At 34.2% G+C, this 18,189-nt stretch overlaps 2 protein-coding genes and 1 pseudogene across 3 annotated transcripts in view; 2 read left to right on the plus strand and 1 right to left on the minus strand.

Moving 5' to 3' along the window:
- Cpsf160 (cleavage and polyadenylation specificity factor subunit 1) overlaps positions 1–18,189 on the minus strand; it is a 190,410-nt gene that overhangs the window by 81,913 nt on the left and 90,308 nt on the right. The window contains exon 18 of the mRNA XM_068372732.1: positions 16,266–16,418. Within this exon, the coding sequence (XP_068228833.1) occupies positions 16,266–16,418 (153 nt within the window). The remainder of the gene's footprint in view (positions 1–16,265; positions 16,419–18,189) is intronic.
- LOC137640197 (transcriptional regulator ATRX homolog) lies at positions 3,092–11,012 on the plus strand. Of its 2 annotated transcripts, none has more exons than XM_068372731.1 (4): positions 3,092–3,127; positions 5,155–5,303; positions 7,491–7,588; positions 7,815–11,012. In XM_068372731.1, exons 2-4 carry the CDS (start codon positions 5,171–5,173, stop codon positions 8,412–8,414), a joined length of 831 nt encoding a protein of 276 aa, XP_068228832.1. In that variant the 5' UTR covers positions 3,092–3,127; positions 5,155–5,170; the 3' UTR covers positions 8,415–11,012. The 2 variants fall into 2 exon arrangements, with proteins under 2 accessions (XP_068228832.1, XP_068228831.1); XM_068372730.1 differs by having other exon boundaries at positions 3,109–3,327.
- On the plus strand, positions 16,809–17,363 carry LOC137639203 (cytochrome c oxidase subunit 3-like; annotated as a pseudogene).

Below are 18,189 nucleotides of genomic sequence, written 5' to 3' on the forward strand. Positions count from 1 at the left end.
ACTTAAACCAGATTTCTCAGTCACTCACTGTCCAAAGGAAAAGGCAACCCTTTTGGCTGATGTTTTCGACAGTAGACAAAGCAATGAAAAACTTGAACTTCCTCATTCCTGTTTTCCTGAGGCTAAACTAACTAGTTTAGCTTTTCGATCTCGTGAAATTAAAGCTCTGTTGATGGACCTTGATGCAATATGGATGTGTAGACCCCAATGGTATTTTTCCTTTGTTTTTTATAAAGACTGCAGATTTCTTAGCCCCTAAGTTATCTGTTATTTTGTACAAGTTAGAAAGGAGAGGAGCTTTTAGCACTTGTTGGAGCATTGGTAATGTTACTTCTCTATGTAAATGTCTTTGGGGTAGCTCAAGTCCAACTGATTACTGTACCGCCCAATTTCCATAACTCCCATATTATCTAGAGGTTTTGAACGTCTTCTGGCAAAACGTCTTAATAGGTTTGCTGAAAGTAATCATCTACTCCCTAGTTTGCAATTTGGTTTTCGTAAAGGCCTTGGAGCCTGTGATGCCCTTCTTACAATCTCAATGCTGTACAGAAAACCCTTGAATGTGGTCAGGAAGTTCGTATGATTGGCCTTGACTTTAGTTCTACCTTTGACCGTGTTAATCCTGAGGCCCTTGTTTTCAAACTCAAACAGTTGGGAGTGGGTGGGTAGTTTCTTAGCATTATTATGGATTTTTTAAGTAATAGATCTTACAGTTGTTGTTGACGGACACCATAGTGAGTATAGGAATGTGACATCTGGTGGTCCACATGGTAGTGTTCTTGGCCCATTACTTTTCATACTATATACACATGACATGTGGTTTGGTCTAAAAAACAAGCTTGTTGCATAAGCAGATGATGCTGGTCTCTTTGCATCAATTCCATCCCCTGAATGTAGATCTGGAGTTGCTGAATCCCTTACCTAATAGAGATCTAGCTAAAATTAGTGCAAATTATGGGCTATGAAGTTGAATCCTAACAAAACTCAAAGTATGATTGTGAGTAGGTCAAGGACAATGGCTCCTCAACATTCGGCTCTCAGTATTGATAATGTTTCTTTAACTTTGTATGACTTTTAATATTTAAGGTGTGATTCTCGACAGCAAATTTACTTTTGAGAAACACATTGGCTTATTGAGAAAGTCTTACAAGATTTTCGGTGATCAATCTATTCTGAAAAAGTGTTTTAATTCTTTCATTCTACCTTGTTTTGAGTATTGTTCTCCTGTCTGGTCTTAAGCTGTAGATTTTCATCTTAATTTGTTGGACAGAAACTTACGGTCTATTAAATTTCTTATTCCTGATCTAGATATTAACATTTGGCACCGTCATTCAACTAGTTCATTATGCATGTTGCATAAGATTTTTCATAACTCTGACCATCCTTTACATTCAGATCTTCCTGCACAATTTCATCCTGTTCGTAATACTAGGCAGGCAGTTAATTCTAACAGCCAGGCCTTCTCCATCATGAGGCTCAATACTAGACAGTATTCTAGGAGTATTATTCCAGCTGTGACCAAGTTGTGGAATGATCTTCCTAATCGGGTAATTGAATCAGTAGAACTTCAAAAGTTCAAAGTTGCAGTAAATATTTTCATGTTGAATAAGTTGAAAGTCTTTTTATAGTTTATATATAACATATCTGTTTTGACGTTACAGTTTGCAGAATGATTTATTGTTAATTTGTTCTCATCATTTATTCATTTACTTATTTCCTTTCCTCACTGGGCTATTTTTCCATATTGGAGCCTTTGGGCTTAGAGCATCTTGCTTTTCCACCTAGGGTTGTAGCTTGGCTAATAATAATAATAACAATAATATTAATGTGTGTATATATTATACACACATACATACATATATATATATATATATATATATTTATGTATGTATATACATACACATATGCATATGTGTATATGTATATATACAGTATATATATATATATATATATATATATATATATATATATATATATATATATATATATATATATATATATATCTATCTATCTATCTATACATATACATATATACATATATATATATATATATATATATATATATATATATATATATATATGATAAATTTTGCACATTTTTACGTGTTTTTCATATTCAAATAAGCCATATATATTTTTGATATATTAATGTCTGGATTCTCTTAACAACCTCGGGATCACAGACCCAGGCGAAATCTCACAAAGACAAGAGCTTGGCTCCGGCCGGGAATCGAACCCTGGTCGGCAAGCTTATATAGACAGTGACTTAACCCACTTGGCCACGTGGCCAAGTGGGTTAAGTCACTGTCTATATAAGCTTGCCGACCAGGGTTCGATTCCCGGCCGGAGCCAAGCTCTTGTCTTTGTGAGATTTCGCCTGGGTCTGTGATCCCGAGGTTGTTAAGAGAATCCAGACATTAATATATCAAAAATATATATGGCTTATTTGAATATATATATATATATATATATATATATATATATATATATATATATATATATATATATATATATATATATATATATATATATATATATATATATATATATATATGGGGAAATAAATATCAGTTCCTGACATGTAATGAACTTTAGCACTATTCCAAACAGTGGTCTATGAAATCATGATTCTAATTTTATAATTCTTCACAATACTTTAATTAGCATTCAATAACCAAAACCAAATTGAATTTTATATAATTTCAACCATCATTCCTTTTAAGCAATAAAAACAATGAAACATTTCTACATTGCATTATCTGTCTTGCTCTGCTTCAGACATGCATGACTGTACTGTACATGGTTTTTTTTTTTACAGTCAAGAGGCCTATAAAAATAAATTCTAAGAAATAGGATTACTAAATTTCGAAACTAGATATAATGTATAGGAACCAAAATCTGTCAAGGATTCTAACCTTTCTTAGGGCTCATGTTTTTTTCCACAAGTTCATCATGAAAGGGATTCTTAAAATGCTAGCATAGAAAATGGGATGAAAATATTATGTTGTGCCAAGACCAATGGCAACAAGGAGGATGAGAGTAAGGAGAAGGGGGAAGGAGTGGGAATGCTAAAAATAAACTGACTCAGTGAGACAGTTGCACCTTCATAGCACCTAAAGAATCTGTGGTGAGGAGTTTTTCCTTGATTTGCTTACAATATTCATACAAGTGTGGTTTAAACTTTCCACTAAACATAAAATAATTACACAAGATAAAAAGATATCCTTTAAAGTTTTTTTTTCAGTGAATATAAACTAAATCATAAAATGATACATAATAAAACTTCAACAAAAGTTTGACCTGATATCATCTATCACTCATTTTCAGGTAAGTAAACTTTTGGTCTATGGTTAGCACAAACTTTTTGTCAATATTAACTTGCTGTTTATTTTTTTAATAAAGCCAAAAATTTGTTAGAGGGCATCTTACTATGAATTAAAGTTTCTCTTACTATGAATTAAAGTTTCTTTTACATCACCTAATAATAAAAGTAAAATATAATCTGAATGTTTAGCAGCACAAAATACCAAAATTCCATTATTCATATAGAGTAATTTGCTTTGCTGCCTGACTGTTAGCACACTCTGATCTATTTATAATGCTCAGTAACTATAGCAATCTCTTTCTCTATCGTCATATGCAATTATGGGTTAACATCAAAATAGCCATTCATTTGACATTGAGCTTTCCATTAATTATGACACTTGCCTCAGCAGAAAACAACATACAGCCAAAATTAGCAACCCTTCCAAAATAAAATTCAAATTTGTTATACCAATAACAATCACTGTAGATATAATTTGCCTTTAAAGTTATTTTTAATACAGTACTCACAAAATAGAAGCCAAAAGAGTATAAATCTAATAAAATACACTAATAAAAAATAAAATTCATGATAGCTGACCAAATAAAACCTTCTCATAGTTGGTAGGGGTTATGATATCTCATTGATATTAAGCCTTTGTATTTACTGGGATTTGTGATCAAACCTCATTCAAACCTATATAGATTTTCACTGATGCTCTGATGCTGTGTCTTTCTGTTACTTGTTCCTGTGAACTAGAAATGTTTTAAATTTCTTTTGAGGGCCTAGTTTTACCTGACTTATAGGCAGCCATTACATTACCCTCTAAGGTCATGCATGAGTGGAGAGGAGCTTGGAAGCCGATCATAGGTTGTGTATATTTGATAAATACACAATGGCTTGTCCCTTAATGACAACCTTCAAGATATACACAGAAAATATGTCCACAATACTGTACTAGACTTATCTCTCACCTCCATAGTCAATATTTAGTAAACTTTTATTCAGATAAGTAAATGAATGATATTCAGCTACTGTATATGCAAACCTGCTATCAATATAAAATAATTGACAAAATAATGAAAGAAAACAGATGATTAAAGAAGTAAAACTAAAATTAGACAAAAAAAAAAGATCATACTTAAAGAGGCACATGTAATGCAGTGTCTTATAACCCTTATAGCCTATTCTTATCATTTTCATATATTTCTGACTTGTTTCATTAAAAGCCTTATCTAGAATTGCTTCATGAAATGAATTGGCTAACTGGACAGACAATTTGAGAATCTTGCCCAGTTTTGATCCACCAAAAATATATAAAAGAAGTGGGAGGAAAAAAGCAGGGCTTAACTTTGAAGGAACTAATTGACCAGCTCTTGATATTGATCACTATTGTGTGAATTTCTGCTTATTCTTGAATTCAATCTGGGTCTTCTTCTATGTGCTTTTTCATGATTTCCCTGATGTTCCATACAGTATGCATCCAATTACTTTCATATCTATGTATTGCTTTTGTCACTAACTGTATAGTACACCAATTCTCCTCAATATATGGCAAAATTACCTCAATCTATTTTGCAATCTCTCCACCTCTGTTATCTGTGATATAACATCAACTTGCAGTCTGGCTTGAATTTTAATGCATTTGCAAATCCTATTTAAAATCTATTTCTGTTAATTTAGTATAGGACTTATGCACATACCCTAACTCTTTCTATTGTCTGCTAATGAGATACTTTTATTTACCAGAATTCTAGTAATATTTTAGCATTTGATCTATGCTGTCACCCTCTCAATGCTCACCTCTAAAGGTAAGAAAAATCCTAATTAAATCTCTATCTTGCTAATAGGTTTTGCAAAACAACCATGACAGACACAGAAGCAGAACCTTCTAATGAATCTGGAATTAGAAAATTTATAAGAGGAATCCTACCTCATTGGCCTCGTTCATCATCACAAGGCGGTAACACACCTACCCAACATGACTCAAACTACACAGGTAAGAATGTCAACTTTACAAATGAAAAATTCAAGGGTCTACCTTCATAAAAGATATGTGTTCAATACATCAAAATTACTTTGCTTTTCACAGTAGAATGAAGAGGTTTTGGTAATACTTTGTCTTTATCAATAATAAACATATTATAAGGAAACAAATCAACTACCACAAAACTATCCAACAGAAAAAAAAAATTAAACGAGTGATGCAAGTTTGTATCACAGAAAATCTTGAAATTTTAGCCTGGAATGTGATATTGACACAGTATATGACAATTCTCTAGTTTGGATGATTCATCCAAAAGAAAAACAATGGAAGTAACTTATAAATCTTAAGTTGGGATGATTCATCTAAGAGAAAAACAGTGGAAGTAACTTATAAATCATAAGTATATCATTAAACAGTAGTAGAGTGTATCATTAACTGTACATAGATGTTCATGCAGATACAAGTGTCAAAATACAACAATGGTAGAAGCTTACTTTAATTCTTATCTATTCTGGGGAAACCCCATTCACAGGAAATTCTCAACTATTCCTCCCCTTATGGGCAAAACCTGAAACTACTTTTAATAGCAATAAAAAGTGACAAAAGGATGGACTGGTTACAATCATATTGCTGTGGGATATTAAGCTTTTTATTAATCTTTTGTGCCTCATCAAAAGTAGTAGACAGAAATTAATTGGTCATAGCAATGTACAAAATAACAATTAAAGAAAGAAGACATATTCCATGATGAATGACTTTCAATCTCCCTTCTTCAGGGGGTCATAAAGAGGGATCAACCTACAGTGGTTAGGAAGAGGCCAAACAGTGAGCATAAGAGCTTGTAAAAAAAACTGATTCTATACTACAAAGCTATAATATTAACTGTTGTTGATACAACAATTTAGAATGAACATGAGTAAGTGTCATGTCTCTCTTGGATCTATGATCTCCGTTCTGCCAGAAAATTATTTCTATTAATAAATTCCACAGCATTTATGTAGGTCTTACTTACAAGGCCATATCATAAATGGAAGTAGATTCCTTTTGGAAAGTAAATTCACTCTGGAAACAACAGCATACATCTTCAATGCTATATGATATATCTCCTACTTGGAAGATGAAAATGGATTATGTTATTATTCAAAAGGTGACTTCCTGTGGGATGAACAGAAACTACTTGCTCCACTCCATTATGGTTATAAGTTCTTACTCAAACAGAACACTTATGTTAAAAGCCCACCTCAATTCTTATGAACCTGTTCCTACAAAGTAGTGCAATTTCCAAAACTACTATCACATGTCTAAATAACATGTCAAGTGGTAAGGTTGGAGCTTTTCATTGTTAGAGGACCTTTAATCTAGCAAGGAATCCTGATTCTCTTTTCCTTTAATATGGTCTTGCAAGTTACAGAAAGACGAGGAGAAACATGCAAGACGCTTGAGTAGGCATAGTTTTCTCAGAATTTCATAAAACTTGGAGATAATATGGAACTTTCTAATATGAAAGGTCCATGGCAAGATTCTCAATTGTCCTTTTGGGACGTGATGAGCAACCACTAACCCTAAGAGAATAAAGGAACGTAATGCCTCTCATCTGACACCAAACAATAAGTTCAGTTCTTCTTAGGAGACACTTGACTACCTCTGAAGGTTTTCTCCATTTTAGTTCACTGTATCCCTATAATAGTGATTTGTGATCTACATTTATTGACAGGAATGTGACTTTCTCTAGAAAACTAGCACTAAGTTCATCTAGCCACACTCCAAAGCGAACAATTCCTAATTCAAATGTTACTGTATCGTAAGTTCTAGTTGCAAAAGTTAAGATTGAATAAAGATTATCTCCTCTCCTATATCAAATGCACTTTACCTGTGTCGAAAAACATTTTACCATGTCTCCTGTACTTTAAACAATATTCTACTGGCCTTGTTCTTCTCTTTTATACACTTAAGTACAGGGTATTCTATGCTGTGGCAATTTGCACAGAAAATTAATGACATATTTGCCTATTTTATATGAATCTGAAGATTAAAGACAATTACAACACAAAACTTAGTACTGTACATCACAAATGCCTTGATACAAATTAAATTTGCTCTGAAGAGCTCGTAAGATTTTTCTATGGTTTAACCTGAAAGAATATAAAGTTAATTAAATGCCTTGATTATTTAGTGAAATTTTACTTTTCCTATTTCTAGAAAATGATGAGACAAACTCTACATCAAGCCACGAATTGAAGAGGAAATCGTCACAACTACGAAATTATGATGACTCTGAAGACTCTGATTTTGAAGAGGTAAATAAAATTAGTATTAACAAACCTGTGAAACCTTCACGTTAAACACTGAAAATAAATAGGAATATGTTTCCTAAGGATGGTTGTATAAAACAACTAAAATTGCATAGCATTGCATGTAGAACAACATATGGAGTAACTCACTATAACTAGCCTTTGATCATAGTGAAATGACTAATAAAGCATTATAACCTTACAATAAACAGTATCAACTTTGTACTTACAGAATCTCCCATCAAATAAACGACAGCGTGTTACAGTATCAGCCATGAGGCGTCTTTTTGCAAAATTTACTTTAAGCGAGAAGGACACTAAAGAGACATCATCGTCTAAGACTTCAATGTATAGTGAAACTATTCGATCCCTGGCCAATGGTGATAAAAATCACCAACCAAGCATTCCATATAATTCATCTGAATCCGAGTTACCGGCACTTCTTCCTACAATACCAAATGAAGAATCAAGAGACCTAACTGCACGTAACAGCAATAACAATGAAGATAACATTCCAAATATGAACAAATGTTCAAGTAAAGCTACAATAAAACGTGATACAAGTTTGGATGCAACAACAGATTTTTCAAAAGGGAAGAAACAAAAACTCAAACATGATCAAGAAAAGTCAGAAAACCAGGAAACACAATTATTGTCAAAGAAGCTAAACAAACCTGAAAATACCAATAAGCGCCATGCTGACATAAGTGATAGTGATGATGAAGAGAACAAGCAAAGTGGAAATAAAGCAAAAAGAACCAGACGACTAAGAAGAGGACTCAGATTGTGTACGAATATCACTTGCTATATAGAGCAAGTTATATATAATTAGCTGAAAAGATATAATTCCTATGAAACTTCCCAGATGTATATAATGCGTCTCTCTTGAAGACTGGTTTAATACAGATATTTACCTTATACAAAAAATTCCTGTTTTCTTTTCTTTCAATAGGCTTAGGTCTTTCATACAGTACATAATGTGACAATCTGTCTTGGGTATGCTACACATCCTTTGTCTTTTCATTCTCTCGTTGCAATTGCATTCAGTAGTCGGTGATTTTAAACGCCTCCAGCTTTTGGTTTGTGTGATTTAGATGTTGGTGATAATAGGAGATGTTTTCTTCTGTATATTTTAGTGACTCCTGTGAGTTGTTCTAGGGAGCTATTGTTGCATGATCAAGATCCTCATTCTCCTCGTCTCTTGTGCAAGGGGCAACAATGTCATTTGGATACTGTAATCATAAATTTCTCAACACCTTTTTGACAACTTATTCTTCACAGTCTTTCATAATTTTTGTAGAAAATCAATAAAATATTATCCAAAAAGAAAAGAAATCCTGCTAATTTGGCTTCTCGTTTCGTATCTAAACCTTTTCTCCAACAAAAACAATGTGATTAGTAATACAAATCAATTGCTTGCTTAATCTTGTTATTGAACCCGATCTCATTAATTCCCTTGAATCCATTGCTGATGGTAATAAAAGAAAATCTTGAAATAGAGGTCAAAGAAGCTACAGTATAATATTGAGAATCCTCCAGTAGTTAGGAAGATTTACTGGAATCTAGATGTGGTATTACAATATTTAAAGGGTTCTTTGTTTAGAATGTTTGAAATCTGTTAAAGATTTTACAGCTAAGAATCTTTTTTCCCCTTGTAAGCTTTAGTGTCAGTGTTAGCTAAATGCATTTGTGAACTACCAAGATTCTTTCTTACCATGTAGGTTAGGAGGAAAGATGATTTTATCTCTTTTTTTTCCTTACATTCTAAGCTGAAAATGATTTTAAGACGAAAGGTTTGCCTCAATTCTTTCATATTCCCTATTTGTTAAAGAAAATTGGTACCATCATTCAGTTGGTTATTTGTGCATATTGCATAAGATTTCTCATAATTCTGACCATCCATTGCACTCAAGTCTTCCCAGACTGTACCACCCTGTACATAGTATTAGGTATGCAGGTAATTCTAACAAACTTGACTTTTCAATCATAAGACTCAATACCACACAATAATCTAGAAGTTTTATTCCAGCTTTGACCAGATTGTGGAATGATCTTCTTAATCTGGTGGCTGAATTGGTGGAACTTCAAAAGTTCAACCTTGTTGCAAATACTTTTCTGTTGACCAGGTTAACATACTTCAAGTCTCTTTTCATAGTTTACATATGACAGATCTATTTCAATTTTGTTACTGATATTAAAATACTTCGTACTCTTATATACTTCATATTCTTATTTATTGCTTTTCACATATAAAGTAGTTTATTTGTTATTTTCTTTCCTCGTAGGGCTGCTTTTGATGCTTGTCCAACTACGGATGTAGCCTAGCTAGTAAAAATAATAATAATATTGTAATAATGATTATGTTCGAGCATAGATTCATTTTCCCTATGAAAGCTGTTAGGCATAATTTGAAAAAAAGAATAAACTTATTAGAAGAAAGGCTCTTAATTAGATTTGTGGGGTTAGGATTTCGAATTGTCCTTTTTTGAAAAATTCTAAGTCATTTATTGTAAACTATCTAGACATAGAGGCTCAAAGAGAAATGGACCAGAGTCAGAGAAACATTTGAAGGTTATGAATCATGACATTAGAAGTGCAGCTACAACTCATAATTCTTATAGGAATTGTTTTAAGAAAAGTTTTGGGTGGAGCTCCAGGGCGTCCTAAGTCCCGTTAAGCATCATCTTAGAGAAACATGGTTTTCTTATTAAGATCTCAGGGTTCAAGGTAGTGTAGAAACTGGGAAGGATGTAGTGTAAATGAATTCTTTTTTGGGGGAAATTCAACTGTTATAGTATTTGTTTTTCATTTTTAAAATGTAGTGTTGAGTAATATATAATATTAAAGGATATAGTTTGATAGTGGGGTTGTATTTAGGAACAGTCTGAAGGCTCGAATAATACCAAACTTTGGTGACAATTTGTTATCATGGTACTGGGCTAAGAGAGGAGTCTCGGGTGTTAGAAAAATGTACTATTTTAGACTTTATATGGTGTTAGAAAAATGTACTATTTTAGACTTTATATGTACTATCTCTTTCCTTCACTATCCATTTTCCATCACTGAGAGAGGCCACATTATAAACAGCAGGGAAGTTTCATAGAAATAAGCAAAATCTTAATAGTAAAATTTTTTATTCCTATGTTCACCTGATAGTCATGTACATGGGCCCCTCTTCCCAACTGATTAGTGATGTCAAGGGTTGGGATTTACTTTTAACTTGAGAGGTTCAAAAGACAACGGATCTGCATCATACCGAAGCTGAGGTTATTTGTATTAACCAGATTGTTTATATACTGTACTTGAGACCTAAGCCTATTTGAAAGGAAAGAAAACAGGAAATTCTTAGTTTTAGGATAAACCAGGCTATGATAGAGAAGTATTATGAACATCAGGCGAGTGTAAAAATAATAAATCTTATTCAAACATTGTTTTCTATAATTATAATGTAATATGCTGCACTGTGATTTTACGTTCCACCAACAGTATGCAGCACCTTTTGATGATTGTGGAATACCAACTCAACAATGTAGCAGACTGGAGTTTATCTGATAATACCAGGATAAATCCCATAAACAAAATGTTCTAATCAAAAAAATAATCCTGAAGGGATTACACTATAGTAAGCTTTATGACACTTCTCTGATCAAATCTTGAGAAAAATTATATGAATGAAAATGTTTCTAGAAGCGACAATTTAAGAAAATTGTTTTGATCAAGAAGGCGACAATTGCTATTGCAACAAATATTTCTAGTGCTCTACAAGTATAGGTCTGTTGAAAAAGTATCACTATACTTCCTATAAAAATTTAAACGAATAAAAAGAACTTAACTTCTATGACAAATAGTTGTAAATGAAAAGTGAAGATAAAGTTCACATTGTGTCTATTAGTGAGCCACATACTATTTTTGAAGAAATTATAACTCTTCAAAAACAGCATATGGCAACAGAATAGTGATTAATTAGCATTTTTACAAAAGATGGTATTTCTTTTTATAAACTAAGTGTTATTTGATGTAAATTAATTTAGAGATAAATATACAATGGAAATTTACATAAATGGTTCTTCTGCATGATTCAACTTGAAAGCCTTTCATTTTGTAATAAAACTTCAAAACCAAAGTGGAAAAATTCAAACTGCAAAATAAACAGCATATCATATGAAACCTACAGAAAGAAGTAACATTAAATCTTCCAAAAAAAAGGCTGATCATTATAACATACAAATGCATAACTATATCCTATATTGAGGCCCATGAGAAATGATATTAAACATGATACTACTAACCCTTTCTAGTTCATTACTAGAAATAGTTGGAATGAGAGTGAAATCACTATGGAATATTGTGTTCTTCACTTTATTTTCCATTTCCATTAATGTTCTTGTAGACTTTCCCTTTAAGGGGTTAGGTATGTGAAATTCTCTCAACTTTCTTCTAGCTGAATTGCTATCTTGCCCATTCTCTATGATTGTCTGTTTTTCTACAAATATGAAATAGAAAGCAGTAACTTGACATCCCTTGATGTCAAATGAAGTAGCAGCCAAATTCATCAGAATCACCTAGTCAACAGACAAGTGATGCAGTGAGATGAATACAAAGATGCATTCTAAAAATGTTCCATTTTCAATTGACTAGAATCTAATTCTACATATCCACTCCACAAATAACTGTTCCAGTCACCACACTATATTTGAATAGTATGAGTACTTAGGTGTCACAATACTTGGGCTTGCCTTTGACTCAGTGTTTTCTTACGTACTACATAACACATATAGCATCAATCCCATATAGAAAGTTTGGTGCTGATTATGAAGCTTTCTCACAAGGAGTTATGGCCTAATTTATGAGGCCACAAACGTTTCAATAATATTTCAGGTTATAAAGGAAGTACAGTATATCACAATCATCATTATCACATTCATCTTACATCATGCCTTCCCTTGTTCAACACAATTAAACCCAATTAAACCTCTTCTGGTAATTCTCAAGAATTTTTCAGATCCACAGACAGGAGTCATTCTTCCCCTAGAATAAAAAGTCAGACAAGCTCTTCAAAACAGAAAGAGATGTGGCATCTAGGGACTTGTCAATGTACTACATTCAACACATTTTAAGAATATCACTCAAGTCATGCTCAAATCCTACCTACTGTACACTACAAAGGAGATGGTTCCAGCAACCCTATATCTGTTCATCATAGGAATTAGTAGGCTGATAGGGACTGGCTTGTACTAAGAAGGTTGGTTCATGGTCAAAGAAGGAATCCATTTCCCCAAAAGGGGAGAGCAATCCTGTTGTATGATGATCAATGAGTTTGTATACTTTCCTCCATTTCCCCCTCTTCAAGGAAGGAAGGGGAAGATACTTCTCTAGATTAAAAAGGATGGAGCTCAGAAGTGTAGCTTACCAGCAAAAAGTCAGATCCAACAAGTAATGTATGAAAACTTAACCTCCAAGAGAAGGGAAGGAAAGATTGATTGATTGATTACTAGGTATTATCTGGCATCGTAACAGCAATGGTCATTGATGCCAACAAATTTAGTTAATGATTACTACATATCTTATAAAAAATCATGATTAAATCTTATCAAATAAATTAGCCTCCACAAGAAACTTAAAAAGGCAATCCATAGCACATTCATGTCCTAAAATTTCAGATAGCACGTAGAAACCACTACTAGCCTTGCAATTATGAAAATGGCGCAATCTCTCAGTCAAGTAACTTGGACACTCGGTTAAAATATGCTTCAGTCAATGGCATCATGCAATCTTCATAGAATGGCTGATGATCTCCACTCATCAAACAGCTGTGCGTTAATCTGGTGTGACCAATACTCATTCGGCACTTCTCTAGACCTTTGCATATCAAAATATGTCTCTGGACGAGATGCCTTCACAATTTCACACATTTTCTGATTTTCTAACTCTAATAAAAGTACTAAGTTTCTCTGAGTGCAGACTTAATTACGGGGTACATATCCTCTGCAGGTACCATAAAGTTATTTCCTACACACCTATGAGCTGCCTCCTTTGCCAGAGTCTGCTTTCTCATTTCCATTTATATCGAAATGAGCAGGAACCCAACAAAATTTATTATTCTCACCTCTATTTCAAAGTAGATAAAGCCATTAAAGAATTTCTATTATTATTGGATGAAACTGATTACAGTAAAGTGGTTCACTGCCATCAATACACTTGACGAATCGCAAAAAATTACAATCTTTATGAGGTAGCCGGAAGATTTCCTTGACTGCCATCAAAATTGCATAGCATTCAGCTTTAAAAACGTATGCCTGGCTAGGTAATCTAAAACTTCAAAATTCTACGTGCTCCAAGAAAGTGATCCTTATTATCTCTTTTGATGTTTCTCGTTTTGAATCTGAACTACATTTACAGAAATCTACCAAGAGTAGATTCCATGGCAAGTACTTTAGAGTAAAATACAGGTAAAACTTTACCCATGGGGATTTCCAAGTCCTCCAAGGATCTTAAAGCTCTATGCCCTAAAGGTTTAGGGTATCTAGGGTGATTATCATAAAAAGTAGTACATTTTACATTAAAAAGTTTCACATGTGAGTAACTTTGGCCACTTCTGAATTCTAAACCAGTATTGAACCAGTAATGACTGGCAGTGAAGCACGTAAGGCATTTCACAAGATCTACTGAGAGACTAGATATGAGGGATGACTTGAAAGCTCCACTGGCTAGTCTTATTCCCGCATTGTGTACAAAGTTTAATAGTGCCAGTGTTGTTTGTGTTGCTGAGGAATATATTTCACAGCTATATACAACTTTAGAAGCAATTAATGCTTTGTAAAGAATTAGGAGGTGATTGCGATCAGCACCCCAAGAAGTAAAGATTAAACTCTAATCAAATTAAGAGACTGAAAAGATTTCACTTTCAAATTTTAAATATGAGGAACCTATGTTAACTTTCAGTCAAATAATAACCCTAAGAATAATGTTTCATCTTTGCCAGGAATTCTTTTCCTATATATGTAGAAATCAGGGTTCGGATGAACACCTCTTATACGGAAAAAATGCATCACCACAGTTTTCGAAGTAGAAAACTTGAATCCTCGTTCGGCAGCCCATTCTGCTACCCTATTAATAGTGAGCTGAATCGTTCTTTCGGCAACAGCCATTCGTAATGCTATGAGTGAGATAGAGAGGTCATCGACAAATAAGGTGTGCATGACTTCATGAGGGATTACATTATTAATACCATTTATGGATAAGGCAGATAGTGTTACACTAAGGACACTACCATGTAGAACACCTTCTTGATTATGAAATGATGGGAAAATATTTCCTACTTTACCTTAAATTGACAGTTATTCGACAACGATCAAACAAACCTTGGCAGTTCCCTCTCAGGCCAATTTTGTGAATGGTTCGAAGAATACCGTGTCTCGGGGTAGTATCGTATGCCTTCTCCAAGTCAAAGAAAATGGATATGTGGAGAAGGAAAGATGAAAAGGATTGATTTGATTTGAACATAAAATTTAGGCCTTAAGCCAAGTATTGGGGTATCAGAGGTCCTTCAGCACCGTATAATGCAAATTAATCAACCATACCCGTACTCTCACATTTGGTATCATTTTGACTTCTAAAACCAATCACACAACATTCATACAATAATATCTAAATGCAAAATAAGGTGGGATTAAAAGGATTAAAAATAAATTAATAAAATTATTTAAAGCTCATGATATAAACCAATACTCTGTATATATTTTTTCAGGTTCAGGGTATTACAATTTTCCCCCAGTATATTTTCTAAAGATTTGTCCTGGAGAAAATATATCCTCCTCTGAAGATTAAAAACAGGACAATTGACTAAATTATGTTTGATATCTATTGTCACTTGACAGGTATTACAAAGAAGGGCCTATCTCCCTTCACCACTCTTCATCAATGACCTTAGATGTCAGGATGCCAGAAAACTTTATATCAATCAATTGACCTTTAAATAATTGTGAGTTAGATGTGTACGGACAATAAGCAGACTGGTTAAAATGATAACATCCGAAGGGTGGATTGTTTCAATTTTGTATTGGTAGTCAGTTCAGACCATTGATCCTACCATTTATACTAACAGTAAAAATGTATCTTGCTTTTAAGGTCTTAAGGTCTTTGTAAGGAATACTTATAGGGAATAGATTAAGTAGCCCCGAAGCTTCCTTAGCTGCCTTATATGACCATTTGTCCTAAATTGTATTTTTCCTAGCTATACAAAACCATAATCATTTAATATAGGAATTCGCTTCAGCTCAGCTGAAACAAAACCAGGCAGTTATGCTGAATGGTTGGCTGGCGGTATGGGGCGGAGCTAAGCTCCGAAACCCCCCCGGCCCGCTTTCCTCATTCAAACGCTTTAGGCTCAATGTGGAGCTTGGTGTCGTGTGTTAACACTGTGGCCATACTACACCAGTGGTCGAGCCACGAAGCAGCATGGAGAGCAGCTACATAGATAGACTTTAAATCCTCAAACAATAATTTCTACTTTACTTTATTTTTCTTTGTTTCCTTTCCTCACTGGGCTGTTTTCCCTGTTAGGGCCCCTGGGCTTATGGCATCCTGCTTTTCCAACTAGGGTTGTAGCTTAGCAAGTAACAATAATAATAATATTAATAATAATAATGTATTATATTTCAAAATAAAGGCAAAAAACACTTACGTGACGATTAAAATACAAAAATCCATTCTGACAGTTGATATTTCTGAATGGAGCAAAACATTTGACGGACCCATCAACGCTCATTGGATGATAACGAAGTTCCCCACGTACTGTCATGAATACCCAATGTGGGTATGAACCTGAGATGAATACCTAAGTAAAAGAAAGAGAAACAATTATTTACAAACAACATAATAATGTTGCTTATATTATTCAGCCATTATTTTATTTCCAAAAAGCAACCTGTCTTTTGATACAAAAATCAGTAGAGTATACCCCAGGACCTCTTACATCCCTAATGGTTTTAATCGAAACAGTGAGAAATATCATCCGCCCAGGGAATCTCGCTGTCCGGCTTGCAGCCAATATAATTGCAAGGACACCTTTTACCCACTTTTTTAGGCAACACAGGACCTACCTTCTCAAAGGTTTACTCCCCATTCTCTTATTCTCTAAAATTTTACTCTTGGAATCAGCTGTTGCTATTATCCAATCTTACATATTTGTGGCCCCAAGGATCCTATACACCAGAGAAGTTAACTAATGCAAAAACACGGGTATCATGCATATCACTTAGTAGACGTCAGTGCCATGGCCTCTTACAAGATCTCTCAGAGCAATATCAACAACGGGCTTAGTAAAATGTTTTCACCAATTCAATCCAGAACTCTTAGTTCACGGCCTAATTACTACTTAATTAACCATAATTCAATAATGACGAGATATTACTCGAGAGGTCCCTATCAAGGCCAACACACATCTAAAATTATAAATGGGCTCCAATGACAAATAATTTTGTTTATTACATCTGAAGACTTATTCATTTTTAGGTTTTTTGAGATTTTTTTCCATAGGAGTCTATCGCCAACCATTGAGTTAGGTACATGCTGACCTCCAGCTGGAATCCAATCCTTTATTCCATTCTAAATTCCCATATTAAATACGGCTATTCTTTTAGCCTTGGGAGCAACAGTAACTTGAGCTCACCATGTACTGGTAAGGTCAAACTTCACTCAAGCAATTCTAGGTCTTGCTCATACAGTATTTCTAGGGATGTACTTTACAGCCCTTCAAGCTCTCGAATATCACGAAGCCTAGTATGACCTAGTACTGGGACCTGGTAAAGCATTCAGAGGGGGGGCACCCCAACAGTTACACTATAAAGTTACGGTTGAAAAAGGCTGGTCAGCATTATGAGCTGTTAGTGTGAAAAAATAGGTGTGGCTGGGTCATTTTGGCAGACAAAATTTACATGGGAATATCACAAATTTGAAGTAATTTGCATTTTTCCTAGCTATTCACACCCAAGTCTTTTAGGTAGGGAATATGTTCTCAGGACAAGCTTGACGACCATTGAATTGTTTTACTAAGCAGTTAAACAACAGGAGGGAACAAGGACAAGAAGCCCTGACCCCTTGAATGTCAAAATCTCTTCACTTAAGACCTTTAGGCTCAGAACTATGAGGGATGGTTGAGGAAGGAAGTATAAACTAAGAGACTCAGGTTTTAAAGCAGAGAAAAATGTAATATTCTTTAAATTGATGATTTGTTCCTATGAGAAATACAAACCATCATCCTTTAGGTAGGAAGACTCAACTGCTTGGTGGGTCAGAACTCCCCCTAGAAATGAACTTGGTTCTTTTCTTCCCTAGAAATGTCAATCTACCTGGTCCCATATAGAAGAAAAGGAGATGACTCCAGTAACCTACTATCTATCTATCAAAGGAATGAACAAAATGATAGGGGCTGGGCTGTCCAAGAAGATTGGTAGGTGATCAAAGGAGGGATCCATTCCCCAGAAGGGGATAGCAGTTCAGAATATATCTGGCAAATGATGACCAATGGGTTGGTATATATTCCACCCTCCACCCCCTCTCTAGGGAGGATGGAGAACTTTTCTAGTTTCTGAAGAATGGAACTCAGA

Source organism: Palaemon carinicauda, chromosome 4, assembly GCF_036898095.1.
Source record: "Palaemon carinicauda isolate YSFRI2023 chromosome 4, ASM3689809v2, whole genome shotgun sequence".
Classification (NCBI taxonomy): Eukaryota; Metazoa; Arthropoda; class Malacostraca; order Decapoda; family Palaemonidae; genus Palaemon; species Palaemon carinicauda.